Consider the following 27,164-nt stretch of genomic DNA (forward strand, 5'->3'; position numbering starts at 1 on the left):
GCCATCTGCAGGTCGGCCAAGCGGCAGCCAGGCAGGCAGGTAGCCAAGCATCCACACCAGCTGACCGGCCAGCGGCCACCCAGCAGGACAAGACCGGCTGCAGCCGCCGTTCTCCATCCTTCTCCCTCCGCACCCTCTGCCCGTGTGCCGAGCCCGCTGTACCTCGCCTCCCTTTAGTCAGCTGCAGCACCCGTGCATACAGAGAGCATGGTCCGTGGCAGCCAATCGCGGATGTATTGCAACAAAGGGCGGCCCAAGATCCCATCCTTGTTCCGCCGTTGAGGCAGGCACCTGTTTGACCTCTCGCTCGCTCGCGCGCGCGCATCAAACCCCCCACATCAAGATGGGCGTTATTGTTCATTGTCGTCTTGTCTCTTTGGGGTCATTGGCACGGCTGTCACCTCGATGGCTGAAACCCCCCAAAATACATGTTGCATGGCGCCGCGCAATGATCACCTGGCGCCGGCGCTAGTTAATGCCACGATCCGGAGGCTGTGAGCCTTGCTGTTTCATTCAAAGAGTGACAACTAGCTGGCGGGCGCCGCCGCCCCCGCCGCTGCCGTCGATGCGATGCCACCGCTCGCTGCTGCCGCCTCGGCTGCAGGCCTCAGCGTGGGAGTCGGTGCCCACATGAAGACGGCAGGAAAGGCAGGCAGCCACAATGGGGCGTTCAAGGACACACACCAAAAAGCCCCCTCGAGACACGGTGAATTGTCCTTGTCCTCGTCCCGTTCCTCGGGCTAGGCGTTTGCCCGCGGAGGGCCGGAGAGTTGTGTACCTGCCTGCCTCTGAATTGCGAGACACGGGAGGCCCAAGGATGTTCTGAAGGATCGTCGTGCTCCAGAGACCCCTCCAAGCCAACTGCAGCCGAGCAAGCAGAAGCAGCCACCCGTCACAAGTGCCAAGGGCATTTATGATGCCGACCCGGATCAGAGTGACGGCGGCGTCGTGGTCGACAGTCATGCTGCTCCACCTCGCTTCAGTTGTTTCCTGTAAACAATGCCAGCCTCCCGACGGAATCGTTTACAATGATGTGCAGGACAGGAACACTGACGAGGCAGGCAGACAGACAGGACAGGAACGCTGGCAAACGCTCACGAGGGGGTCAAAGGCCGTTTGATCGTGCGGCCCGCCGTCCCTCACGCGTTCCTTCATTCCCATCCCAACCTCGGACCGGCTGCGACCTTTCTTCTGCCCCATGATCTCTGCTGCACGGAATGCCGGGGGGAAACGACTCCCGGGGGGCGAGGGGGTCGAGAATGGTCCGAGAGCCGGCAACACACCCACCACGCGCTCAGGCTGACTTGCCCCGGCGCGCCCTGTCCGTATCCGCGCTCCCTGTGGAGCGGAGCGCGGCTACACAACGCCCCCCCGTGTCGATCCCCGAGGCAAGACAGCGGAACGGTAGTGGGAACTCCTTATGCTGTGTCCGTCGTCCGACCCTATTCTCCGGTCAGTGAAAGGCTGGCCAGCGAGCGAGCGAGAGAGCGAGGGTACCACGACTGCTCTTTTCCTTCAAGTCTGCCTGTTGTACGCTGTACCCTTGATCGCGTCGTTTGCCTGCCCGTCACTGACTCACTCGCCGTGGCATGCGGTGTCTTGCAGTGTGACGTGTGACGTGCCTCCTTGCTTCCCAGGCGTCGCAAGTCGATCCACCCTCAAATGCATCCTTTTCAAGACGTGGTGCTGCTTCTGTGTTGGCCCTTTTGTGGAGTCATAGGCCGGGAATGGTCGAGTCTGTCGGTGGTTGATGCTCTCACGCATGCATGAGGCGACCAGTTTGGACCCTTTTGTCGACTTATCTAGCCCACCAGCTGAAACTCGACGACGACGGCGACGAGATCCTCTGCATGCTCGTCTCGTGTCTGCAGCATTAGCATTGTTAACGTGGGTGCCGTGTTAGGTTTGAGTTTGACGAAACCCCTTTGGCCAGGAACAGTCTTTGGCAACTGTTATGCTTCTGTAGGTCGCATCTCCGAGTTACTGGGTAGCGGACGCACGCGGTCGGGGTGGCGCATGGGCGACGACATGGGGCTGCATGGCGACAACGAGACGAGGCATGGAAGGAGCTTAAGGGACTATTACGACCACTTGTCGAGAGGTTGCCTTCGGAAGCACCCTGGGGCGAGCTTGGTCCAGTACGAGAGCGAGGGGTTTGCGTTGGAGACGGCCCACCTATGTACGACACGGGTGGGCTCCACTGCCTGCCTCCTCCCTCTCAACGCCTCAGGCCTCGATGTCTCACTTGCCGTTTTATTTAGGCCCCTTGGATACCACACCCCTGCCCACCATTTGCTTGTCGTGTGGCATCCGATCCCTTCAACGACATGCACTCGTCAAACAAGAATCGAACGTCATACCTCCCTCCAGGACACGACCCGGGGCTTTGGTTAGTTGACATTGGATCAGGTGCGCGGGGTATTCTAGGAAGCACGCGCCGCATAGGCCCAGCGAGCCGAGGCCCGCCCGACAGGGCTCGGCGAGTAGACGCCGCAGTGGGCAGCAGCGAGGCGCCGTGAGTTGAGGTTGGGAGCGGCCCTGCCACGCGCCCTGCTGCGGCAACCACACCGGCTTCGGCTTGCGGAATCATGGGCAAAAGTACATCTGTTTGCTGGCCTCGGCGACGGTACCTGGCCTTCGCGTCGGTGCCGACGCCGAGCCGAGCGACAGTTCTAGTGGTTTGTTAGGTACATGCCGTTGAGAGTGGAGGTTTGGCCGGCGTATCTGGCGTGGCAGTCTCCTCTCCCATGGGACGAATAAAACGGGGTGCTGTCCGCCGTCTAGTTTTGCTGTGCGGGTCTATTGTGTTGTTGTTGTTGTAGGTAGCCGGCGTTTGGGGAGGGGGAGGGGGAGGGGTGGGGAGAGCGAGTGCTGCCGACTCTCCATGCCCAACCTCGCGCTGCCCGCCTACTCGGCCATGCGCTTGCTGTTGACCGCGACAAAGTGGTACGCGACGATGAGAACCATGGCGGCGACGCCGAGGCCGTTGGAGATGTCCGTGAGGGTGCCGTCTGAGATCATGGCGGGGGAAGGAGGTGGGGGTCGAGGTTGACTGGGCGCGTCAGCACGAGGCGCGCGCGTCAAAATCGCAAGCCGCTGCCACCGCAGGCCATCGCCACACGTACCTTTACTGCACGCGTCTGATGCCTGTCGGTCGATGCGATGCTCGATGCCGAGGACGTTTGTTGATGGGTTGTGGGTGAGAAGGAACGCGTTGCGAGTGACGACAGACACGTTGACAACGCGAGTGAGCAGGCGCGGCGCTGGCGGCGTCGGCGATTTAAACGATACCCCTACATAATCCCCTCTCACGCACGTCGTCATTGCCGTCGTCGTTTGTGGAGAATGGACAGACGAGCCAGACTGCATCACACTGCAACTGTACCACATCTGTTCACCACCTAACCCCCCCGCACACCATGTCCACCGCCGGCGCGATCGCCACGATATCCAACCGGCTCACGAGCGTGCAGGCGCAGCTGCTGGAGCGGAGCCGGATCCTCGGGCTGGGGATGAAGCCGTCCCCGTCGTCGACACAGGGCCTAGTGCGGGCGCTGACCATCATCCGCAAGGAGCTGGGCAAGCTCGAGGACGAGGTCGAGATCGAGGCGGCCGGACTCTCGGTCGGCGGCGGCGGCGCCCGGCAGCGGAGCGACTCGGCCTCGGGCAACCTCGCGGCGTTCGAGGAGCTCGGGGCACGGTACGACCGCGCCGTCGAGATGCTGCAGGCCGACGACGTGGGCCGTGACAAGGCGCGGCCGCTGGTGCGGGAGCGGCGGTGCGTGGGCTGCAGGCATGGTGATGGAAGTACTGACGCCGCTGCAGCGAGGCCGACCCGTCGCCCGAGGAGCTCGACGCCGAGATCGAGTCGGTCGCTGCGCCGGTGGTCGAGGCCGACCCGCCCTCCCCGCCGGCGCAGGAGCTGCGCCCGTTCCGCGACTACGACGAGGACGAGGACGGGGACGACTCGTCGCCGCACGAGATGATCTCGCAGCAGCAGATGATGATGGAGGGTGGGTCGGGGGGAGGGGGGTGTGCTGACGCGCGGCAGAACAAGACGAGCGCTTGACGCTCCTGTCACACTCGATCAACAGGCAAAACCACCTCTCGGTGCAGATTGGCGACGAGCTGCAGGTGCACAACGAGCTGCTCGAGGACACGGACGCGGCGATGGACCGGACGGCCGACAGGATGAACCGCGCAAGGCGGAGGCTCGACCACGTCGCGGATAATGCCAAGCAGCATGGTGAGTGGGGCGGGGGGAGGGCCGTCGTGCCGGGCCGTAGTGCGGGGAGTGTCGGGCTGGAGCGGCCGCGATATGCTGGCAGAGGGAGGCCGGCGCCGACTCGCCCCCCTTGCACTGCAGCACTGCCAACACGCTCTTACCACCGCTGACACCCCCCAGGCAGCACAATCACCATTGTCGGCCTCATCGTCGTGCTCCTCCTCCTCATAATCGTCTTCAAGACCTAGTCGTTGCATTTACGGACCCTGGGCCCGATACGTTGCATTGTAGCTTGTACACTATGTCATTGTTTGTGCTGGCGGGGGCGGAGGTGTAGCCGGTCGACAGCGAGGGCGCGGCCTCGATACAGGGGGCCATGCAAGGCGACTGCAGCCGCGGCCTTGAGCTGCGACTCGCCGCCAGCTCACGCAGCGGCCAAGCCAGGCGGGCCGACAACGCGAGGTCGCAACCGAAGCGCACACGCGAGGGCAACGACGCGAGGCCGGCCGTTCACCCCCCCCCCCTGGCTTGGCTAATGAAGGCGCCCGTCGTGCGCCGCTCAGATCCGTGGCGCCAGCCGGGGTGGGCCGAGCGTGCCCTCGCGCCGGCGTCACGTCGGTCTGTGGGTTGCCGCGTTGCCGAACGGGGTGCTCGTGGCGTGGCGTGCTGTGCCACAACGCTGCACGCGGCGGGTCGTCACGTCCTGCGCGTCGCGTTGCTCACATGTATCCCTGTCGTATCTCGTTCCGTCGCATCTCTCCGAAGCTCAAGAGTGACCAAGGGCCGAGTAGAGCGCTCGCGCTCGAACCTCGTCTTTACTCGACACTCTGTCGCGTCCCCGCACTGCCACGGCCCACCCTACCCCTCTAGCTTATCATACTGCATTGAATACTTCTGAATACATATCAAACTAACATGCTTGCGGCGGTGCGATGCAGGCGGAATGGCGGCCCACGCGGGGCAAATGTTTGTGCCGTCAACCGGCACGGGTGGCTAAGCCGGACGAGGCGTCTACTTGTCCGACTTGTCAATGCTGAGCTCGTAGGCAAAGGCAATGGCGAGCTTGGAGAACTCGCGCATGTGGGTGAACGAAAACTCGGGGTGGTCGATAGTGTCCGAAGTCGAGTGGATGTTCTTGTTCGAGTCCTCGAAGCGGCTCTCGATCGAGAACGACGCCTGGTAGCCGGCCTTGGAGAACGAAGCGTGATCCGAGCAAGCGTAGCCACACTGGGTCTTGACGGGAGGGATGTCAAGGTAAGCCTCGACAAGGCCCCAGTTGAACTCGGTAAGAGCGGGGTCGACAAAGTCCTGGATGACACCGACGCTCTCAGTCGTGCCCTCCTTGACCCAGGCGGTCATGTCCATCTGGACCATGGCGCGGACCTTGACGCCCTTCTCCTCGTACGACTTGGCAATGGCCTGCGAGCCCAGGAGACCGGCCTCCTCGGCAGAGTAGTAGTGGAACTCGACCGGGTAGGGGTGGGAGAAGTTGGCGCCGACGAGGGCACGGAAGGCCTCAAGCGACGAGGTGGTGCCCGAGCCATCGTCGTCGGCACCGGGGGCCGGGAGGAAGGGCCACATGTTGGTCGAGTCCTGGTGGGAGCCGACAATGACCACAGGAGCATCCTTGGGGCCAGTGTGAGGGAAGCGCGCGATGATCGAGTTCTGCGCCCAAGGGTGCTCAAACTCCTTGATCGTCACCTCGGGGTAGTCGCGTGCAATCTACAGTTTCGTGTCAGCATGCGCGGCATTGGCAGTGTGGGGCAACGCAGGCGCGGAGCGGATGTCTGATGGGTAGTGTGCAGTGTGACGAGTGACAGGCACCAGACGCGACCTCCGTCGCCCCTTCTCACATACCTCCTTGAGTGTGCCGAGGAGGAAGAGCTCCGACTCGCGTCCAGTGTCCGACCTGTAGTAGCGTGTCTTGAAGCCGCTAAACTTCTTCAAGAACGTCTTCATGTGCTCGACGCTGAGCGACTTGAAGAGTTCCTTGACCTCCTTGACATACTTGCCGGGCTTCGGGTAGGCTGTGGTTGTCGGCCGACAAAGATGATTTGCCAAGGCACGAATGTATTTTCAAGTGGAGCAACGAGGTCGCTAGGTCAGCGACGGGCTTCATGCAAGCATTGCAAGCGCGCAGACTCACTGTACTTTGCTGATGCGGGCGTGAGGAACGATGTGAGGCCGAGCGTCGGCGTCTCGGTACTGGCGAGCCATCAGCACGGTCCGCCGCGACCTGGGGTTTCGTGCTCACATGTCCATGAACCGGCGTCCCTTTGCCTTTGCCTCAATCTTCTCGAGCTCGGTGATCCAGCTGGGCGGGGGGTGTCAGTCGTGGCCCGCTGCCCCACTCGCGCGCGACTTACACTGGGGGCTCCCTCTCGCCAAACTGGACGAGCCGGAGGTCGTCGAGGTCGAGGTCAATCTTGATGCCCGAGCTGCCGGACCCGGCGGCAGACGCAGCCGAGAGGATTACCTGGCCCTGCTGACCCTGGACGAGGTGTGGTGCGGTGGGGACGGCGGCGGCGAGGAGGGGGAGGGTAAAGAGCGTGGCGAGATGCATGTTGAGGATGCGCGCTTGATGCGTGATGCGATGCCTTTGTCAAGAAGAGTCTCTATGATGGAATCGAGCGAGGATGGGTGAGAAGATCAAAGCTAGACGAGGTGGGGGGATAGGAGGGAGTTGTGGGTCGATTGGATGCTCTGCTCTGCTCGGGTGTGCCGGCCAGGCGAGCGACGGTATCACACTGTGCCTTGCCTTGCTCCGACTCGCCCTTGGGCCTTGGGTGGTGTGCCTCTCTACACTGGCGTCATACAATCACACTCCTGTCAGCCAGGTTCAGCCACTCTGAAAAATGGTCCCGCCGGCAGGGGGAGACGAATACAAATGACGCACGCCGTTCTAATCGACTCGGATACAGCGGGCTTATCCACCAGCCATTTCAAATCCAACCTTATTGTAATTCGGCCCAGTCCGCACAGGCAAATGACCCGGAGCCTGTGTCTATCAAATGCCGGACAGAGCTCGCGGTGCCAGTGGCCAGTGTGGCCAGTGGCCGACGCGCCCATGTGCCCAATACAGCAGCTTCATGGCCTTGGCAGGCAACAGTCCTGGTCAAGCGCGCACACGAGCGTCAACAGGTGGCCGCAGAAACGACGCCTGGAGGGCATGCCCCTTCAGCCACAAAGGACATCCCTAACGCGGAGCACCACTCGTCCATCGCTGCCACTGCTCGCGAGCCAGCGTCGGAACCAACAAGGAAGCACATGGCCACACACGCACTGGGCAGATAACGGACGCACCGATGCAACCTCATGGCACACAGTGTAAATCTACAGCTATGGGTGCGAGCCAACAGCTCGCCCCCTTTTCGGAACTCATGACCAGATACCAAAACTCACCTAGACCTTTGCCTTCTTCGCTTCCTAGTCCAGTGTCAGTGCCATCGATCACCACTTCAGTTGCTGCTACTCACGGGGGCATCGCCATTGGCGGCGGCTGTCGCAACGGGTCCAAACTTCTCCAGGCGTTTCCTCTTCTTCTCTTCATCCAAAGCGATCTTGGCAGCCTGCTCACTACGTATGGTCAGCGGAAAGCAGGCCGCGGGTGTCTGAAGTAACTCACGGGGAGATCTCCGCCGCCTTGGGAGCTTCAGCAGCAGGGGCTGGTGCAGGCTTGGCGGCGGCGGCGGCGGGGGCAGCAGTGGCCGGAGCAGCTGGCGCCTTGGGCTCAACAGGACCAAACTTGGCCCGACGACGAGCCAGAATCTCCTCCGACTCCTTGACAGCGGCACTGCGGTCGATAGCACTAGCCTTCTCCTTCTTGGGCTTAGCGTCTGCCTCAACGGGCGTCGGAGCAGCCGCAGCGGCGGGGGTCGTGGCGGGCTTTGGCGGCTCAATCGGGAGGCCGAATCGCTCGCGGCGTGCGTTCAGCTTCTTTTGTTCTTCAGTGAGCTCAACGGGTGCCGATTCAGTAGACGCTGGGGTCTCGGTGGCGGCAGCCGGCTGGGGGAAGGTCAGTTTGTTTGTGGCAGCTTCGCGTACCTTGGCGGCGGGGGGAGCAGGAGCGGCAGCCGGGGCAGGGGCTGGTGGAGCAGCAGCAGCAGGAGCGGCGGCGGGAGCAGCTGCAGGAGCAGGTGCAGCCGTTGGGGCCGGGGCAGGCTTGGCCACTGGGGCGGCGGGGGCAGCGGGCTGCCAATGTCAGCTACGCTGGCGGCCAACCTCGGCGTTCAACTTACAGCAGCAGGGGCAGGCTCGTCTCCTGTCACTCCATTGTCAAGGAGGCGCTTGATGAGGTCTTCCTTCTTGCCAGTCTGAGCAAGGTTGTTCTTGACCAGGAGCTCCTTGAGCTCTGTAACTTTGAGCTTTTGCCTGTGAGAGTTAGCGACGCGCCCCTTCCTCGTCGCGTACAGTTTGGCGTCGGACATTGCGGCTGGAGCGTTGGGTGCTTGGTGAAATGAGAACCTTTTTGGGGCGGGTTTAGTGTCGTCTAGAATGAGTGTATGTCGATTGTTGAATCAACAAGAGTCGAGGAATGGATGGGAAGAACAATGGACCAGACGACCCCGGATGCAACAACAAGGTGGCAGCAGGCGAGGGGACGAGGGAAGGTGATGTCAAGGGTAGGACGAAGCAGGGCCACGTGTCAATATGGGAGGATGACTTACGCTCGAGGTGTCGGAAGCAAAAACAGCCCACCGCCGCCCCAATCTGTTTGCCAGGTCATTTCTTCGGGTCGCTTGTCACTCGTCGTTGGTGTTGTTGTTGTTGACGTATTGGCACACCGGCGCGCCAGAGACTTTCCTCAGGCCTCATCCACCCCTCTCCAACCACCTGGAGCATACGGCCGCATCAGTCAAGGCAGCAGCGACCTCTAGAGCTCTGTCATTACGACACACAGCGCTATTCCTCCACCGGGCAACGACCCTCTCTTGGTGAGTGACTGCTTGTTAATTCGCAGAACTAGTCCACTGACGCGATGCAGCCATCCCTCGACGTGTGTGGTCCAACGGCATCCATCGCTTCGCCGGCCTTCCTTCACAATGGACCCAACACTCGAGTCCACCCTCCAACATGTTCTAGGTGCGCCGAAAAGCTGTTACCGCTGTACCGCAGGCTAACCTTCCTCCGCAGACCCTGCGCTCCAAGGTGAAACTGGACTTGGAACTCCCTCAGCAACCGATCCACTACCGCCCCATTCCCTCATCGAGAATGATGTCCAGTCAACCCCTACGTCGACGGGGCGACAGCGCAGGAAGGCGGCCGCAGCTTCCCCGGTCGACTCGCGGCGACGCGAGGCCAACCGCTTGGCTGCCGAACGCTCTCGCGGGCGGCAACAGGAGAAGATCATCGCGCTCGAGATGGCGATCCAGGCTCTTGGAGACGAAAACCTGCGACTCAGAGAAGACATTCAGCGGCTCGAGGGAAGAAGTGCGGACGACGCGGGAACGGCAGGGGACCAGAACATCGTCAACCACGAGCAGACTGCCGCTGCGGTGGCTGCTGCTGCGGTCGAGGCGGCTAACGCCGTGTCCGTGGCCGACGCGGTCGACGCTCAGCAAGACACCAACTCGCGCACAATTCTGGCGGCTCTGATGTCTTCGGCAGGCGTAGCGACTCTCGATGAAGCACTGGCCGCCGGGCTCGATGGCGACGCCGACAGCGAAGCGGCCAGCTGGATGCAGGGTGTGGAGAGCCTGTTCAAGGAGGCTGAGGCCAGCGGAAGACTGGGCGAGCTGGCGGCCGTTGCCGCTGGCCAAGGCGGTGAGGGCAGCACGAACGACCATTCGGGTCTCGGCGACGTGCTCGGAGGCCCCAGCGGTCGCGACCGCCAGGCGTCGGTCTTGTCGTCGTCGACTCCCGCGTCGTCATCAATCCTCGCGTCGGCAGCTTCGGCAGTGACGGCAGCGATCAACTCGGAGATGGAGAAACTGTTGCAACAAGATATCGCGCAGACCAAAACGGCTATCGCGCGTGTCGAACGCGAGCTCGCCAGACTCCGCGGCCAGCCTCTGTATCTGGAAGACGGAATTGTCGACGAACCAGTCACTCTCAGCCTACCCGAAGATCTCCGTGGAGCTAGCGACGAGTCGGTGCAAACGCGGACCACCGAGATTCAAGCCGAGCAGGCCAAGCTTGATGGCCAGGCCGCCGTACTCCGGGAGGTGGTGGCTCGCATGCGTGACGCGCACTCCCAGGAGGAGCGCAAGCTGTCGGGCCTAGTTGCCGAGCTCCAAGCGCTCGATGTCGATGGCAATACCGAGGTTGACCGAGAGCAAACTACTACGGCCCTCAAGGCGGTCCGTGCGCACATCACCAACCTGATGAATGCTCCAGAGGTAAGTCAGCCACGTCGCGCACAGACCTGACAAATTGCAGGGCGGCTACGTCCATGGTGCCTTGGTGAATCCATTCTCGTCACCGGCGACAGCACGCCGTCGGAGGGGCCGCCCACCCAAGGTCGGCATCCCTCCGGTCAAATACACCTATTCGATGCTGTACTCGACCCCGGGCTCGTCCGACGTGACAGGCGCGGCGGCTGCCGACTCGTTACCTGCAACTCCCAGCGCGCGGCCCCTGCGAGCGTCCTTGCGAGGCAAGAGTCGCCTTGCCAACGAAATCCGCGCCTCGCCTCCGCCACCTGAGGCTGGCCCAAGCAACGTAGTGGGCTCGGTCGCCAGTGGTGTGGGCGTCGACGTTGGGGCCAACGTTCCTGTCGCTCCCCAAACGACACATGCTCACGACGACTATCTCCTATCTCACCTGACCAATGCGACGAACGATGGGCAGGATGCGCCAATTCATCTGGACAGTGCATCATTCGCCGCATTCCTTCCTCAGTCGCCAGCTGCCAACCACACGGCGCCCCAGCTACATGGGCACGACACGACCATCGAGTCGGCGATTGCGCAACCTGCGGTACAGGAAGACGTCACGGCAACTCACGGTGGATCTACGCCGCCGAATATCCTGTCACGTCTTAAGCGCGGGCCTCCTGGCAGTTGCGACATTTGTGGAAGGACACAGACCAGTGTGTGGCGTAAGCTGACATTGGCCGGCGAAGACCACAAGGTCTGTAATGGTGAGTCACTAGGGGTATTGCCGAGAGGGTCAGAGATAACGGTGTTTTCAGCGTGCGGCCTGTATCACGCCAAGTTTGGTATCATCAGACCTCCAGAGCTTTGGGGCGACGGCAAGAGCGTCAAGAAGCGCAAAGCGTCTGCACGAGCATCGCTCGGCGGGGCCTTCGAGTCGCCCAATGCCAACAAGCGCAAGCGCAAGTCTGCGCCGGCCAAGTTTGACTTCCCTGGGGTCGAGGGCGTTGTTCCGAGCGAGGAGCACCCGTCGCATGACGAGGGTCTCGTGGGTCCGCACGAGGAGCACACGCTCGGGGACGTGGGCCGGGCCGTCGAGAACATTTTCGCTGTGGTGCAGCAGCAACAGGAGGAGCAGGAACAACAGCAGGCCCAGGCTGAGCAGCATCAACAGCAGCAGCAAGCCCAGGCGCAGCAGTCGTAAAATGTAGACATATGATGCGATGCATTCCGCGCATCGATGTATGCCGTCGAGAGTAGCCGATAATGCGGACGCGTCCGTCCGAAAAGCCGCGACTGGCATGCAACAATGACAATGTTGGCGGTGTTCCGCTTGGCTGACATCACGGATGTGGTGGATGGCGCGGCTTTGTGGAAGGTGGAACTGGTGCCGTCATCGGGCCGTGCCGTCGCCGTCAATTCCGGGGGAAGAAGCCGGTGAGCGAAGTTGGTGGCTTTGATCAGCGGTGGTGGTGGCAGCGGTGGCACCGGTGAGAGCGGTGAATGAGGGCGCGCGCGCGTGGGCGGGGCATGCGAGGTCGTGCGAGCGAGCGAGTCAGTGAGCGAGAGCGACCGCAGCCGCGGCGGCGGAGTGTCCCGTGCGTGAGCGTGCGGTGCAAGCCGCCGCGTGCAGCGAGCAGCAAGAGCCATGCAATGTCCGTGCCAACGGCCAGGCGGGTGCAGTGGTGGTGGATGCGATGCATGCATTCATGGACGCGCCCGTCGGGTGGTCCCGGACATTGGGTGGACATAACTGGGCCGGGGCTGCGAGTAATGAGTTCGAAATGCGTTCGAAATGCGGTGGTTTATCGAATCGAGTAGCGGGCGGCGGGCGGCGAGCGGCGACGCGGACGGATGTGGATGCGACACGGCAGTTGTGGGCCAGGGTGTGGGTTGGGTGGGGGTGGAGGGCGAGGCGTGGGGGGCGACGGGGAGGGCTCGCGGGGCGCCAGTGGGCTGGCGCTGGGCGGGATGCGGGCTCTGGGAGGGCGCAGGGCGGGGCTGGGCGCTACGCTGGGCACAATACACGCCATGTCATTGGGATGCTCCGTTCCGTCGTTTCTGCGCACTGCGGTGAGCGCGTGGCCAGCTGCGTCCAGGGCATGCGGGATACCGACGGCTTGGGCGGCAAGTGCGGTAACGGCGGCAGCGAGCGTTTGGCTGGGTCGGAGTAATCGGACGGTGGATTAGGGGGTGGACTTTTCGGTTTTACCCGGCACGGCGGCGCGCGATTCGAAATGGACCACCACTACGCGCTATCCGCGTCCTCCCTCGCCTCGCAGCCAGCCACGACCACTTTCCAATGCGCGCATGATCATGTCGAACCCCGCCTGCCGTCCGGGAAGGTTCGGAGCTGGTGCTGGACGCGCGCGGCCGCGCCGACCTGGAATGCAACCGAGAACAGTTGATATAAGAGATGGGTGGGCAGTCACATGCCGCCTGCCTCCCAACCCATCCCCCTCCCCCCGCGCCCCGTCCATCTCTCTTCCTCTCTTCCCACCAGTCGAAGGAATACCACTTGGTGAGTCTACTATTCGCGTTCTGGAGTGGCTAGGGGGGATGCTGGCGACCAAGCGGTAAGACGCGTGTCGGTGCGGCCTGGTCGGTCGTCCGAGTCGCCGGCGAGCTCGTGTGACGTGGGGACATGGCCTGCGGGGTACCCGTACCGGCCGTACACACCCAGGCCGGCGTGGCTGGGCTGGCTGGCTGGCGGCGGCGTGAGGCCGGGGATGGTATACCCGGAGTTGGGTGGTGGCGCCCTGGCAGACCCCGCCCTGGCTCGAACTCGCTCTGCGTCATTTGGCTCGTCGTCGGTTGGCCGCCGTCATTGCCGCCCACGGCGACACCCAGCCACCACTATACTGCTCGCCATTCCATTCCTCCCCGACGACGCCAGCCTGGAACATGGCCACATCCCTCCCGTCCTCCCCCGGCTGGCCACTCCCCACTCCCCTCCATACATATTATTCGCGCATCCACCGTCTCTCGACTCCCCCATCACACCCCCCACACACCCGCTGACACCCCTTAAGCACACTCTACGCATTTGCATCTTTCCCACATTACCTGCTACCAAGACCCGCTCTGCGCTTGACCCCAACAAGACCAATCATCATGTCGCCTACCACCCACGCCAACGAGTTCATCGGCAAGGAGCTCAAGTACTTCTCCCAGGCGGGTTTCGACCTTGACCGCATCCACATCAAGGTGAGTTGACCTGCCCATCGCACTGGCCACCGGGCCACCGGCTATTTCCGCCGCCACCATCACTGACACTTGCCCCCAGCGCAACGCCCCCGTCGCTACCCTCTACGAGGATGCCATTGTCAACGAGGGTGCCGTCATCTCGTCCAACGGCGCATTGATCAACTTCTCGGGCAAGAAGACTGGCCGTTCGCCCAAGGACAAGCGTATCGTCTACGAGGACTCGTCCAAGGACGACATCTGGTGGGGCCCCGTCAACATTGCATTGGACGAGCACACCTTTGAGATCAACCGCGAGCGTGCCATCGACTACCTCAACACGCGCGAGAACGTCTACGTCTTTGACGGCTTTGCCGGCTGGGACCCCAAGTACCGCATCAAGGTCCGCGTCATCGCCTCGCGCGCCTACCACGCCCTCTTCATGCACAACATGCTCATCCGCCCTACCACCGAGGAGCTGGCCAACTTTGGCGAGCCCGACTTCATCATCTACAACGCTGGCCAGTTCCCTGCCAACCGCTTCACCAAGGGCATGAGCTCGACCACCTCGGTCGAGGTCAACTTCAAGCGCATGGAGATGGTCATCCTCGGCACCGAGTACGCCGGCGAGATGAAGAAGGGTATCTTCTCGGTCATGCACTACCTCCAGCCCGTCAAGTTCGGCCAGCTCTCGCTCCACTCTTCGGCCAACCAGGCCAAGTCCAAGGACGACTCTGGAGACGTTACCCTCTTCTTCGGTCTTTCGGGCACCGGCAAGACCACTCTCTCGGCCGACCCCAACCGTCTCCTGATCGGCGACGACGAGCACGTCTGGTCCGACACTGGTGTCTTCAACATTGAGGGCGGCTGCTACGCCAAGTGCATCAACCTCTCGGCCGAGAAGGAGCCCGAGATCTACGGCGCCATCCGCTTCGGTGCCATCCTCGAGAACGTTGTCTACAACCCCGCCGACCGTGTGCCCGACTACGACGACGTCTCGATCACCGAGAACACTCGCTGCGCCTACCCCATCGAGTTCATCCCCAACGCCAAGATCCCCTGCATTGCCAACCGCCAGCCCTCGAACATCATCATGCTCACCTGCGACGCGTTCGGTGTCCTCCCCCCCGTCTCGCGCCTCACCTCTGAGCAGGCCCAGTACCACTTCGTCTCGGGCTACACCTCCAAGACCCCCGGTACCGAGGACGGCATTGTTGAGCCCTCGCCCACCTTCTCGACCTGCTACGGCCAGCCCTTCATTGTCCTCCACCCCGGTCGCTACGCCCGCATGCTTGCCGAGCGCATGGACAAGAACAAGGTCAACTGCTGGCTCATCAACACTGGCTGGACTGGCGGCAAGTTCGGCACTGGCCGCCGCTGCCCACTCAAGTACACTCGTGCTATTGTCGACGCCATCCACGACGGCTCGCTCGCCAGCGCCGAGTACGAGAACTTCCCCGTCTTCAACCTTGCCATCCCCAAGGCTGTCGCCGGTGTCCCCGCCGAGATCCTCGACCCCGCCAAGGCGTGGCAGGACAAGGCCGCCTTCAAGTCCGAGGTCACCAAGCTTGCCGGCATGTTCCAGAAGGCGTACACCAAGTACGAGGCCGACATTGACCCCAAGATCAAGGCGGCCGGCCCCGTCACTGCCTAAGCAGCAGCTCGCATTTACCACACTCTGAAGCACGAAAAGACGTGAGGTGGGCAAAGCCTCAGTTGAACATTGTACTGGTCATTTATTGTGTCGACTCTATGTATACTTGCGCATTGAAGGGGTGGGGCTGTCTGACGTGAACAATGATCGCCGCGACCATCACTGGCGCCGACGCGACACTTACGCCCGCCGATCCGAGTAGTCACCACGATCACCGGGCTGGGGGCTCCGTGCGGGGTGAGGGGCTGGGGCTGGCTGGCTGGCTGGGCAGGGTGCTCGCGTTCGCCAGGACCTGCTCGCGCGGCGTCGGTCGGAGGGAACCGGGGACAGGAGGGCGCGGATACGAGTTTGCCCGGCGGGCGCCGTGCCGCGCCGTCGGACTTGTCCGCGGTCCTACTGCAGGCGATACGCGCCGGCTGCCTCGCCTGGCGTGGGACGCGCCTACGCGCCGACGGACGTCCGTCTGCGCCTCGTCCACCTGCAGACGGATCAGGTGCGGGCCATGCACAGGTCAGATGCGCCCTCCCCCGCTAAGCCATAGCCGCCGACAGTCGCCGCCAGACACGGCCCAATGCTCCGGGTGGGAGTTACCGGCGCGGCGGCGCCACGCGCCGATGACCAACGCGGGGGTCAGCTGAGGCGGGGTATGTGTCATGCGCGAGGTGTGGGGGGCGTCGTGCATTTGACTTGGAGCGGGGGCGCTCGGCGTTGCACACGCTGCGGGGTGGGTGGGCGGCGGGGACATGGAGACATGGAGGCATGGAGACATCCGCGGGGACGGGGAGGGGAGAAGGCAAAGTGGCAGCGAGCGGGCCGGCTCGCTACCCGCCGGTTGGGCTCGGCAGCGCACTAGACTGGCGAGTACAAGAGCAGGAGGGGCAGAGCGCGGCCCACCCCGGCGTGTCGGCCTGCGCCCGGCAAGCCGGCCCACGGCTGGGGCCCACGGCTGGACAGCGCCGGCCGATTGCGCCGGCGCCGAGCCACGTCGCGGTGAGGGGGGAGACGGCGCCACGACGGCGCGGGGTGCGGCGCCGGGCCATGGTCGCGCAGCTCCAAATAGCTGGCCGCTCGCTCCGTGATGGCGCGTGCGTCGACAAGGGGGCTGCACAGAGCCCAGATCAGTCGTCGTGCCCGCTCCCTGCGCATGACGCTCTCTGCCGCTGACGCGTCGCGCACGGGCCTGCTCGTGGTGGATATCCGGAGCGTGCGCTGCGTCTGTCCCCTGACGCTGCGCCGCTGCTGCAGCTGCATGCCAGCATTGATAAGCACGGGGTGGACGCGTTGGCGTTGTGATGGGTTGCAGCGATGCCAAGACGGTGCTGGAGGAATGTGGCCGTCAAGCTGTCGTCATTTGTGGCAGGTGCCCTCTGCATTCTGCTGTCGCTTCCTTCCCAAGCTCACTCACTCACGCCCGCCCTCGCACACTTGCGCGTCTCAATCAGTCCCCGTTGCATTGCCCCGCCGCACTTCGCACGCCGCAGCGAGCGGCTCCGAGAGGCGTTGCGCGACGCCACGCACGCCACGACGGTTTTGCACCGCGCCAAGCCACCGTGCGCATCTCTTGTCGGCTGCGGCGGGGTGCGTTGCGGCGGCGCGATATATAACTCTTTGCGCAGGCAGCGGCGGCGACAGCACTCACTCACTCACACTCACACACACCCCCACCCCCCACACAATGGCCGCAGCGACCAAGAACATCGTCGTCTTCGGCGGCACCGGGCAGCAGGGCTCGGCCTTTATCCGCGCGCTGGGCGCGTACAACGCCACCTCACCCACGTACACGATCTACGCGCTGAGCCGCGACGTCGCGGCCGGCTCGTCGCGCCGCCTCGAGGCCGTGCCCGGCGTCAAGGTCGTGCCCGCGGCCAAGAACTACATGGACGAGCCGGGCCTCGCGTTCGCCGCCACCGGCCTCGCTAGGGGCGAGGTGCACGGCGCCTTCTCGGTCCAGGGATACATCAGCGACAAGCAGCAGCTGCACCAGGGTGGGTTGGGGCTGGCGCCGAGCTGACGCCAGGCGTGGCTATCGCCGACGCGGCAAAGGAGTACGGCGTAAAGCACCTCGTCTATGCTAGCTTCGACCTGCCCGACAAGCCGACGGGCTGGGCCGAGTGAGTGGCTCGCCTGGCCGCGCTGACCCCCAGGGCTGAGGCAAAGCGCAAGATCGAGAACCACATCAAGGAGTCGGGTATCGGGTACACCATCCTCGGCGACACCGACTTTATGGACAACGTGGGTGTGGCGCCAGGCTCGCCGCTGACCCCAACACCAGTGGCTCCCGACCAACAAGTACATGTTCAAGTTCTCGCGCACCATGGTGCTCTGGCACTCGTACTCTGACCCGAACCACAAGCACCAGATGATCTCGACGCGCGACATTGGGCGCGCGGGTGCCAAGGCCATCCACGAGCCGGAAAAGTACCTGGGCAAGAAGCTCCGCCTCGCAGGCGACGAGCGCACCACGGCCGAGATCGAGGCCATCTATCAGGAGGTGAGCGGCGCCTGCCTGGTGGCGCTGACCCCAGGTTATGGGCAAGCCCATCGACACGACGTACAGCATCGTCGCGCTCCTCATGAAGAAGACGATCCCGATGCTGCACCAGATGGCCGAGGTGCGTGCGCGACGAGGGCGCCACTGACACACCCAGTACTTTGACCACAACGACCACCCCATCCCGCTTGAGGAGACGCGCGCCATCCTCCCCGACGTCGAGAGCCTGCGCGAGTTCCTCGAGCGCTACAAGGCCGAGCAAGCGGCCAAGGCGGCCAAGTAGGCGTGGGTGGGTAACGGACAGTGTTTGTAGCTTGCATGTATCGTATCGACTGTTGTTGGCCACTGGTGCTCCAAGTTTTGATCCCGGCAACTCGTCATTGCCAAGTGGGAAAGTGGAGGTTGAACGTGCAGCTGGGTGGGTGACGACAGTGCAATCCACTTCAACTTGTCATTCATCAACACTCTACTCAACACCACAACCCAGACAGCACCATGGACCTCGTGCCATGTACGTCGAGCCTACTGCACCCCAGCTCACACCCCAGACATCTTCCACGAGCTCCAGGAGCCCGGCTCGCTGCTGTGTACGTGTCTTCCTCGGCCCCGCCGCTGACCCCTAGGTGCACAGCACTGCCTCAACAACCTCCTCCAGCAGCCCGTCTACACCGAGATCGACCTGGCCGACCTCGCAAGACGGTGAGTCACATGCGCTTGTGGTCCGACTGACGCCGCCGCAGCCTCGATGACGCCGAGAGCGCCGCGACGTACCGCGCGCCAGGGGCCAAGTCGTACAACTACGACGATACGGGCTTCTTCTCAATCTCGGTGCTGGAGAAGGTGCGGCGCGGCCGTCGACATTGCTAACCCCCAGGCAATGCAGGTGTGGGACCTGACGCTCGTCCGGTGGCGCGGCGAGGCCATGCGCCCGTTCCAGGAGCACCCCGAGTGAGTGCACAGCCCGAGGTTAACACTCACACCCCAGGGTCCAGGCGGCGTTCATCCTCAACCTCGAGTCGCACTGGTTCGCGCTCCGCCGCTTCGGCGACAGCACACGCTGGTACAACCTCAACTCGTTCCTCCGGGCGCCCGAGTGGATCTCGCCGACGTACCTCCAGATGGTGCTCAAGCAGGCCGAGGAGGAGGGCTACTCGGTCTTTGCGGTCCGCCGCAGCGGCGAGGGCGCCGGCGAGGAGCCCACGGATGTCGGCGAGGCGGCCGGCTGGGAGGACGGCGGGATTGGGATCCTGCCCGAGTCGGGGGCCGATGTCATGGCGGCCGAGCTTGGCCCGGTGCATGGCAGGGGTGGGGGTGTGGCGCCGCCGACCTTTGCCACTACCATGGGCGTTGCGGGCCGTGAGTAGCTAGGGGTTTAGCTCATGCGGTTAGCTGACACGAACCAGCCTCGCAGCCGCGCTCGGCGCCTGAGGCCACCACTGCTGACGAGGAGGACACGCCAGCCGCCGGCTCGGGAAGATATCGCAGACGCCAGGCGGACCCCACCGCCGATGATGTCGACGAGGTGGACCAGGAGCCGCAGCCGAGCCGCAGCTATCGCAACTCGCGCCGCGGAAGAGGCTCGCTGGCAAGGGATGCGTACGAACAGATGCTCGATGAGCTGAACGCGCGCGCGGCCGAGGACGAGGAGGAGCTCGACATTGACGACGCGGAGGCAGTGGCCGCTGCGCGCAACGCACGTGTCGAACGTGGCCTGGCGCTGGCCGAGCAGTTCTACGGCGGCCCAACAGACTTTGCGTATCACAACCGCAGCTACGACGACGAGGACGAGGCGCTCCAGGCCGCGCTCAAGGCCAGCATGGCCGACCTCCCGCCCGACTTTGTGCTGCCCGAGCTCAAGCCGAAGGACCAGCCCGTGCCCCGTACTGCTGCATCCGCGTCCCCGCCGACCGAGGAGGCGCCAGTGGTGGCCGAGGACGACGAGTACGCCACGGCCGAAGAGGAGGAGGAGGAGCTGCCCGAGGACGACGACGACGCGCCGGCGCAGGAGCTGTCGCCTGGTGAGCTGAGCGTGGAGGTGGAGCTGACACCGCAGACGAGATTCGCCGTGCTCGCCTCGCCCGCTTCCAGTAGCGTGGTGCCGTGTACTGAGACGCTGTCGCCGTTTGATTATAGACTACATGAACACTTTGTGCTATTACGCGAAGCGGGGAACCGACCACCCCGCCCCCACATCACACTCATGGTTACATACATGTCACATCGTATCCAGTCTAGCAAGAAGTGGTGTCGCAGTGGCAGGGCCACACGACTCTATGGTTACCAGGCGATCCGGGCGAGCAAGCCCTTGGGGTAGCGGCGGACGAAGAACTTGCGGACCTCCTCGAGGAAGAGCAGAACAGCGCCAAACGCCATGGGGAGGAAGACGTACTGGACCTCGACGCCGCGGGTGAGGAACGTGTTCTGGAAGAAGTCGATGTAGCTGAAGAAGAAGAGGAAGCCAGCGGCAACGAGCATGGCGGGCGGGATCCACAGGTTCTTCGAGGGGCCAAAGAGGGGGTTGTGCTGGAAGAGGGAGAGGCGGCGGGTGCGCGACGCGAGCAGGTTGAACCACTGCATGAAGACGAGGGTGAAGAAGTAGACCGACTGGGCGTGGTTTACGGCCTCGGCGAATGCGGCGGGGTCGTACTCCTCCGGCAGGCCGCCGTACGCGAGCACGAGCTTGCTGAAGCGGAAGCCCTTGCGCTGGAGGTACCAGAAGCTCATGCTCATTGCGCACAGGCTCTCGATGACGCCGAGGAAGCCGTAGGCCTGGAAGAGGAGCTTGCCGTTGACGAGCTTGTCCTTCTTCACGTTACGCGGCTTGCGGGTGAGCAGGCCGGCCTCGGGCTTCTCAAAGCACAGCGAGACGGCGGGCAGCACGTCGGTGACGACGCAGATGAGGATCATCTGGATGTTGGACAGCATCTGCGGCAGGCCGAGGAGGACGTTGAGCAGGATGGGCATGAGCTCGGAGAACGAGCCGGCAGGGAGGAGGTAGAGGACCGTCTTCTTGAGGTTGTCGAAGACGAGGCGGCCGTAGGTCACCGCCACGACGATGGACGAGAAGGACTCCAAGAGGATCAAGTCGGCGGCCTCCATCGCCACGTCGCTACCGCCGCCCATGGCGATGCCGACGTCGGCGGCCTTGAGACTCGGCGCGTCGTTGACACCGTCGCCGGTCATGCCGACGACGCACTCGCGGCGCTGGAACTCCTTGACGATGCGCAGCTTCTGCTCGGGCGTGGTGCGCGCAAACACGAGCTCGTCGTACTGGCACGCCTGCTCCCACTGGCTGTCGTTCATCTGCATGAGGTCGGGTCCGGAGAGGACGAGCGCGCGCGGGATGTCGAGGCTGTCCGGGTCGTACTTCGCAACCGTGTCGAGCTCCTTGTCGCGGTTCAGGTCGGAGAGATGGTGGATCGTGCGGGCGTTGGTGACGATGCCGCACTGCTCGGCAATGGCGACGGCGGTGAGCGCAAAGTCGCCCGTGACCATGAAGAAGCGGATACCGGCCCCGCGCATCGTCTTGACTGTTTCGGGGATGTCGGCGCGTGGGGGGTCGACGAGGCCGATGAGGCCGACGATGGTGAGGCGCTGGTTGATGTGCTGGTTGACATAGTCGCCAAACTCGCCGGAGTCAAACGACATGTCCGGGAGCTCGTGGTGGGGGACGACGCGCTTGGCGACGAGGAGGACACGCTGGCCCTTGGCGGCCCACTCCTCCTGGACGTTGACGAGGCGCGCGGTGGTGGCAGCGTCGAGCGGGAGGGGAGCGCCACCCTCGGGGTTGTTGACGAAAGCGCAGCGCTTGAGGAGCACGTCGGGCGCACCCTTGACCATGAGCACGAGGTCGTCCTTTGTAAACGTTTCGGTGGGGGCGATGGGCGGGGGGAGCGGGGACGACGCCGACACGGCGACGCGGAGCAGCTTGAGCATGAACTTGGTCTTGGAGTTGAAGTTGACCTTGAAGACCTCGTTCCAGTCGGCGTTGGACTCCTTGACGGGGCGGAGGAACTCTGCAAAGCGGAGAATGGCCGAGTCTGTCGCGTCGCCGTTGACGCGGCGCAGGCCGATGGGCTGGTCGAGCGTCGCCTCGTCAAACAGCGCGGCGTTGCACACGCCCGCGACGGCGGCGAGCTGGCGGACGTTGTCGGCCGTGGGGACGTTGGCGACGAGGCGGTCGCGTGCCTCGAGCGTGGGGAACTCGTCGTCGAGCACGGCCGCGTTGGTGACGGTCATGACGTTTTGCGTGAGCGTGCCCGTCTTGTCCGAGCACAGCACCGAGACCGAGCCGAGCGTCTCGACCGTCATGAGCGTCTTGCACAGCACCTTGTTGCGGGAGAGAGTCGTGGCGATGACGGCGAGCGAGAGCGTCACGCACACGGGCAGGCCCTCGGGGATGAAGGCGACCATGACGGACACGACGTCGATGACGAGCGTGGCGGGCGTGATGAAACCCTTGTGCTTGGGGTTGAGCCACGCGGCCCAGAGGATGATGACGAGGATGGCGATGGAGAGCGCGGCGGCCACGATGATGAGCACAAAGTGCATGATCTCGCGCTGGAGCGTCGTCATGCTCGGCGCGCCCGTGGACGAGAGCTTGGCGATGCGGCCAAAGACGGTCAGGTCGCCCGTCTGGATGACCACGCCGAGGCCGGATCCCGAAACACACAGCGTGCCCTGCAGACCAATGTTCTTGGTCTCGAGGAAGTTGTCGTCGGTAGAGTCGACCGTGCCGCCAATCGGCTCCGACTCGCCAGTGAGCACGGCGCGGTCGAGCTTCAAGTCTGACGACACCTCGAGGAAGCGCACGTCGGCGGGGAGCTTGTTACCGAGCGAGATGTACACGAGGTCGCCGTTGACAAGCTGCTTGGCCTCGACGTGCTCCTGCGCGCCGTTGCGCAGCACGACCACGTCCTGGGGGAGCATGTCGGAGATCGAGGCCATGACGCGCGAGGTCGACCAGTCCTGCCACGCGTTGAAGGCCGTCGACAGGACGATGACGACGAGCAGGATGACGGCGAGGGCGAGGTTGGACGCCTGCGGGGCGGGCTCGCCCAGCGGCTTCCACGCGATAAAGCACAGGATGGACGCGATAAACAGAATCGAGCCGAACCCGCCAAACACGTACCCGAGCCACTTGAGCAGCAGGTTGCGCGGCGGCGGCGTCATGGCGTTGGGGCCGTACTGGTCGAGGCGGCGCTTGACCTGCTCCTTGTCGAGGCCGGCCTTGGGGCTGACGTTGAGGCGCTGGAGCACGTCCTCGCGCGAGAGCGTGTGCCAGTCGAGCTCGGTGAGCTCGCGCACGGCGTCGCGCTTGGCCTCACGCAGCTCGGGGTGCTGCACCGAGTCGGTGACATGGATCGAGAGCGTCCCGGGGGGGTGTCAGCAGTGGCTACTCGAGGGCCTTGGTGCGGCTCACCTAAACTCTCCCACAAGACGACTCGCCGCGTCGACGCGCTGCGGGCCCGTCGCGATCGAGATGGACGCCTGCCGGCGCAGGCGGTTCTCGCGCGGGCCCTCGTCGTCCTCCTGGATCGTGATGGAGCGCGGGAGCGCAAACCGGCGCGACGTGGTCGTGTACAGCGCCGGGCCCTCGGCCTTTTCATAGTCGAGCTCGGGCACGGCCGTGCCGTCCGACTCCTTGGTCGTCGCCTTGCCTAGCGGCGTCGAGTGTTCCATTGTGCGTCGCGGGGTGGCGGGCAGCTGGGAGCTGGGTGGGGACGGGTGAGTAGTGAGGAGATGGGGGGAAGCATCAGTGCACTCCACCACGCTCCTTTATAGCGCCCCCGGCCATCAGTTTTCTCTGCTCGACGCAACCGTCGCACCGCTGCCAGAGGGAGGGAAGGCCGGCAGGAAGGCAGGCAGGAGGGTGACAGCCCGAGACGAGACGTCGTGGCGCAGATCCAATCACACGGATGCGAGATGCCGCCCTGGAGCAGGCAGTGCGCGCCGGCCCTTATCTCTGCAGCAGACAGGCGTGCCCCGGGCGCTGGCGCTGGGCGCTGCATGCGCCAGACGAATGCCTGCAAGACCGGGCAGAGGTGGTGTCGCAGAGGCAAGGCGGCGGCGGCAGCCAGATGCGGCGAGGAGATCACGATTTGCCACGGGTTGCCTGGTGACCGCTATACCGCTAGCGACGAGCGATTTCCGTTGGGCCAATCCAGTCCGGGGCGAGTGGAGGGGGGGGGGGGGGGGCACAGAGTGGGAATGCGTTGCGGCTCTGCACTGGCGCTGCTCGCGGTCGCTGCTTGCTGCTTGCGGCCTCGCCGCCGCTCTACGCATCCGGCTTGCTGCTCGCCGCGAAAATGGCGGTGCTGCTAAAATTAGGGCGCAGATGGCCATTTCTCGTTGCAGAACGCCACTTGAGCTACTTGATGCACCAAACTGCGGATGCAAAGTGGCCAATTAGAATTCACGCAAGTCGGGGTAAGTGGTTTGAAAGGGGTGAGGGGGGGGAAGACAGCCGACAGACACGCACTGGAACCAAACAATCCTCGACAGCTGCGCGCTTTTCTCAGTGGCCAGCGAGTTTGGCCAGCGAGCAGGGCAGGCAGGCAGATCACACCGTCACACACTACGCCGACCCACGACGAGACACGCCCCACCTGTCCATGTCAACTTGCAATCGAAGCATGTGCAACTCACCAGGAGAGCAAACACCGAGGCCATGTTCAGGCGTAACCTCGGACCGCGGGCCGCAATCCGCGCCACACCCACGGGTGCGAACCAAGGGCCAAAGGCTACAGTGTGCATTTTCCAGATGGTGTATGCAAAAACGACACGACCCACCACCGTCACCCACCACTCACTCCGCTCGCACCTTCTTAGGGGTTACTGCAGACGCATGAGTCTCGCGATTGCCAAAGGTAGACTCACCATTCGCCTCGCTGCCTCCTTTGCGCTTGAGCGGCTCTGCGCGCTGGCTTTGCACATCGAGGTTGTCCTCGACCTCCTCGGTCCCATTCGAATTGGTCCCTGGCTGTCCCATCTTCTCACTCTCCTCCTCACACACAGGGCAGAACCATTGCCCGGATGGCACGCCGTCTAACGGCGGGTCGAGGCAGCCTGGGTGGTATGGCTCGTCGCACTAGGAACGTTAGCTGCTGCAAAAGCTCACATGGTCTCACCCTTTCACACTCGAGCTGCACTTCATCCTCGCCCTGGAACTCGTTGCACACGAGGCACACATCAGCCGACTCAATGTGTTCCGGGTATCGCGGCAAGTCGGACAGCTCGTCGGTCGGTTGTGCGAGGAAGAGGGTAAAGAAGCACCCTGCGGCCACACTAGGATCGGCGTCAGGACAAGTCGGTGCGCGCACGGTTGCGAAGACTCACTCAATGACGTCGATGCCTCTCAATGGTACGATTTCCTGAGGCTTGGTCGAGCTCTTCATCTTCTCGTTGCCAAACGCCAGCTCGCCGTAGAGCTGCAGGTCAGTCGCTGATCAACAGGTATCGGCAGCGACGTACCGCACCCTGGCCCCAGCCAATCGTCATAGTCTTGCCTTCCTCCATCGGCGTGGTGATGAAGTGGGTGCAGCCGCCGACAGCCGCAAGGGTAGTGATGCAGCTCACTGGGAGGTCAGCACTGCGCAGCAGCATGCGCCAACGCACAGTTCTCAATTGTCTTGAAGTAGGTGTGCGGCGTGCCTGCTGATCCTGCCGCGAGTCAGCAACGCACGGAGGTGGTACAGCGACCCACCGTCGCCGGACAGCTTCCACTTGCCGGCAATGTGGAACAGCCGATGGCGGTCAATCACTATGGAGCTGGTGGGCCCACACAGCACCTCCACTGCCCTGTTCTTCTCATTGCCGGCCTGATACTGGGGGATAATGGTGGGAACCAGCCTGTCCTTCGTATCGCCGAGTCCGAGCCTGGCGTAGCCTGCGTGACCCCACGCCCACACGTTGCCTTCGTCGTCGAGCGCGAGAGAGTGCTGGCTGCCAGACGAAATCTGCACGACCTTCTTGGATCCGAGTCCCTCCGTGATCTGGCGCGGGGGAGTCTGAACCTCGTACGACATGCGGCCCGCCTTGACAAGGCGCTCGCCTGTGCGTGTCAGCAACTGCCCAGTCTTGACCGCCTCGGTCACCCACCAGTCGTTCCATTGCCCAGTTGGCCGAACTCGCTCGACCCGGCGGCGTAGACCTGACCCGAGTCGGTGAGGAAGAGGGAGAAGGTGAGCCCCGTGCTGACCTGAACAAAGGTCAGGTTTAATCGCCGAGCGCCTCAACGCCTCCCGACTCACCTGGACAATCTTTGCCCCTTGGCTGACCCAGGGGCCCTTGATCTGGACAAGCTTTGGCTCCTCTGCGCTTATAGGCTTGGCGTCAGCTCGGAAGCGCCACAGATACTCACCAGGCCGAGCTGGCCAGCAACATTGTTGCCGCAACCCCAGACGCCACCGTCGTTGTCGATGAGGAAGAAGTGACTACGGCCTACACTGCCATCCACCCATCGCGCTCCCTGTGCCAGGCCGGCAGAGTGCGGTGCGATATGCAAGGGCTGGTCGTGCGGCACGATCCCCTTCGATCCAGGTGGGCCGAGGCCACCGGTTGGCAGCTTGCCAAAGAGGTGTGCAACGCCGTAGACTGTAGGGTTAGCTTGTTCGTCCCTGGCCAGCTGCACCCACCGTCGAGGGCAAGCGCATAGTTTGCATTACTCCCCGCGATGATCTTGGTGACCTTGACGTGACATATTGAGCGGAGGATGTGCGGTGCGAGGAGGTCGGTTACACTGATGCCGAGTGAGTGATGCAGCTTGTCTCACGTACTCACGCTGCGTTTGCGCGGTTCTTTTGGCCGTTGGTAGGCCTTTGGTGATGGTTAGGAGTTGTGCAGGCTCGTCACTCAGGCACACGTACCAGTCTGTACCGCCCGCGATCAACACTAGCGGAGGTTAGCCTGGGTTGTGCGTGCGAGTGTATGCAGCGTCCCGTGGAGCGCAGCAGCTGCCTGGCACGAGACGCTGTGATGCAGCAGCACTCACCTCGTCCCCAGGGTTGTTCTGAGGCCTCTGTCGTCATTGCTGGAGTCGGGTCAGGCCTTGTTCTGTTTGTGGAATCTTGGCACTTTGTCGTCGAGAATGGTCGACGAGTCGCAACCAACATTGCGGTTACAGTCGCGTGCCGTGCCCCGCGTGCGTGACTGACCCAGACGCGTCGGGACGCAGGTAGGCGGAGAGCGGGAGTAAAATATTACGTGGCATTGTGCTTTTTGCCATGTGCCATGTGCGTCATTGTGTGCATTGCGACTCACCACGCGTTGCCGAGTCGGCACGGAACGCGGCAAATG

At 63.4% G+C, this 27,164-nt stretch overlaps 10 protein-coding genes across 10 annotated transcripts; 5 read left to right on the top strand and 5 right to left on the bottom strand.

The window, feature by feature from the left end:
- Nucleotides 1-3,017: 3,017 nt before the first annotated feature.
- Nucleotides 3,018-3,324, bottom strand: Q8F55_000484 (uncharacterized protein; the record flags this gene model as incomplete). Its single annotated transcript, XM_069349137.1, has 2 exons — nucleotides 3,018-3,052; nucleotides 3,126-3,324. 2 exons carry the CDS (start codon nucleotides 3,322-3,324, stop codon nucleotides 3,018-3,020), a joined length of 234 nt encoding a protein of 77 aa, XP_069212681.1.
- Nucleotides 3,325-3,419: 95 nt separating this feature from the next.
- On the top strand, nucleotides 3,420-4,473 carry Q8F55_000485 (uncharacterized protein; the record flags this gene model as incomplete). Its single annotated transcript, XM_069349138.1, has 4 exons — nucleotides 3,420-3,778; nucleotides 3,826-4,013; nucleotides 4,052-4,246; nucleotides 4,406-4,473. The coding sequence occupies 4 exons, from the start codon at nucleotides 3,420-3,422 to the stop codon at nucleotides 4,471-4,473; spliced, it is 810 nt and encodes a 269-aa protein (XP_069212682.1).
- A 763-nt stretch (nucleotides 4,474-5,236) lies between these two features.
- Nucleotides 5,237-6,788, bottom strand: Q8F55_000486 (uncharacterized protein; the record flags this gene model as incomplete). Its single annotated transcript, XM_069349139.1, has 5 exons — nucleotides 5,237-5,947; nucleotides 6,083-6,252; nucleotides 6,372-6,430; nucleotides 6,480-6,539; nucleotides 6,592-6,788. 5 exons carry the CDS (start codon nucleotides 6,786-6,788, stop codon nucleotides 5,237-5,239), a joined length of 1,197 nt encoding a protein of 398 aa, XP_069212683.1.
- Nucleotides 6,789-7,627: 839 nt separating this feature from the next.
- On the bottom strand, nucleotides 7,628-8,652 carry Q8F55_000487 (uncharacterized protein; the record flags this gene model as incomplete). Its single annotated transcript, XM_069349140.1, has 6 exons — nucleotides 7,628-7,651; nucleotides 7,702-7,801; nucleotides 7,851-8,230; nucleotides 8,270-8,416; nucleotides 8,464-8,596; nucleotides 8,636-8,652. 6 exons carry the CDS (start codon nucleotides 8,650-8,652, stop codon nucleotides 7,628-7,630), a joined length of 801 nt encoding a protein of 266 aa, XP_069212684.1.
- Nucleotides 8,653-9,267: 615 nt separating this feature from the next.
- On the top strand, nucleotides 9,268-11,743 carry Q8F55_000488 (uncharacterized protein; the record flags this gene model as incomplete). Its single annotated transcript, XM_069349141.1, has 4 exons — nucleotides 9,268-9,307; nucleotides 9,359-10,563; nucleotides 10,604-11,306; nucleotides 11,358-11,743. The coding sequence occupies 4 exons, from the start codon at nucleotides 9,268-9,270 to the stop codon at nucleotides 11,741-11,743; spliced, it is 2,334 nt and encodes a 777-aa protein (XP_069212685.1).
- Nucleotides 11,744-13,653: 1,910 nt separating this feature from the next.
- PCK1 (Protein kinase C-like 1) lies at nucleotides 13,654-15,376 on the top strand (the record flags this gene model as incomplete). The annotated part of the gene is made up of 2 exons (XM_069349142.1): nucleotides 13,654-13,746; nucleotides 13,826-15,376. 2 exons carry the CDS (start codon nucleotides 13,654-13,656, stop codon nucleotides 15,374-15,376), a joined length of 1,644 nt encoding a protein of 547 aa, XP_069212686.1.
- A 1,675-nt stretch (nucleotides 15,377-17,051) lies between these two features.
- Q8F55_000490 (uncharacterized protein) lies at nucleotides 17,052-18,150 on the top strand (the record flags this gene model as incomplete). The annotated part of the gene is made up of 6 exons (XM_069349143.1): nucleotides 17,052-17,361; nucleotides 17,394-17,487; nucleotides 17,521-17,608; nucleotides 17,649-17,867; nucleotides 17,902-17,988; nucleotides 18,025-18,150. The coding sequence occupies 6 exons, from the start codon at nucleotides 17,052-17,054 to the stop codon at nucleotides 18,148-18,150; spliced, it is 924 nt and encodes a 307-aa protein (XP_069212687.1).
- Nucleotides 18,151-18,362: 212 nt separating this feature from the next.
- Q8F55_000491 (uncharacterized protein) lies at nucleotides 18,363-19,958 on the top strand (the record flags this gene model as incomplete). Its single annotated transcript, XM_069349144.1, has 8 exons — nucleotides 18,363-18,378; nucleotides 18,416-18,454; nucleotides 18,491-18,566; nucleotides 18,608-18,707; nucleotides 18,742-18,815; nucleotides 18,853-19,223; nucleotides 19,271-19,885; nucleotides 19,921-19,958. The coding sequence occupies 8 exons, from the start codon at nucleotides 18,363-18,365 to the stop codon at nucleotides 19,956-19,958; spliced, it is 1,329 nt and encodes a 442-aa protein (XP_069212688.1).
- A 186-nt stretch (nucleotides 19,959-20,144) lies between these two features.
- Q8F55_000492 (uncharacterized protein) lies at nucleotides 20,145-23,549 on the bottom strand (the record flags this gene model as incomplete). Its single annotated transcript, XM_069349145.1, has 2 exons — nucleotides 20,145-23,207; nucleotides 23,304-23,549. The coding sequence occupies 2 exons, from the start codon at nucleotides 23,547-23,549 to the stop codon at nucleotides 20,145-20,147; spliced, it is 3,309 nt and encodes a 1,102-aa protein (XP_069212689.1).
- A 1,126-nt stretch (nucleotides 23,550-24,675) lies between these two features.
- Nucleotides 24,676-27,078, bottom strand: Q8F55_000493 (uncharacterized protein; the record flags this gene model as incomplete). Its single annotated transcript, XM_069349146.1, has 13 exons — nucleotides 24,676-24,704; nucleotides 24,747-24,957; nucleotides 24,998-25,154; nucleotides 25,206-25,297; nucleotides 25,341-25,444; nucleotides 25,485-25,529; nucleotides 25,573-25,920; nucleotides 25,968-26,067; nucleotides 26,120-26,194; nucleotides 26,230-26,462; nucleotides 26,504-26,607; nucleotides 26,649-26,684; nucleotides 27,023-27,078. 13 exons carry the CDS (start codon nucleotides 27,076-27,078, stop codon nucleotides 24,676-24,678), a joined length of 1,590 nt encoding a protein of 529 aa, XP_069212690.1.
- Between the last annotated feature and the right edge of the window lie 86 nt (nucleotides 27,079-27,164).

The sequence above is a fragment of the Vanrija albida genome (genome assembly GCF_041260175.1).
Source record: "Vanrija albida strain AlHP1 chromosome Unknown contig_1, whole genome shotgun sequence".
NCBI classification, from domain to species: domain Eukaryota; kingdom Fungi; phylum Basidiomycota; class Tremellomycetes; order Trichosporonales; family Trichosporonaceae; genus Vanrija; species Vanrija albida.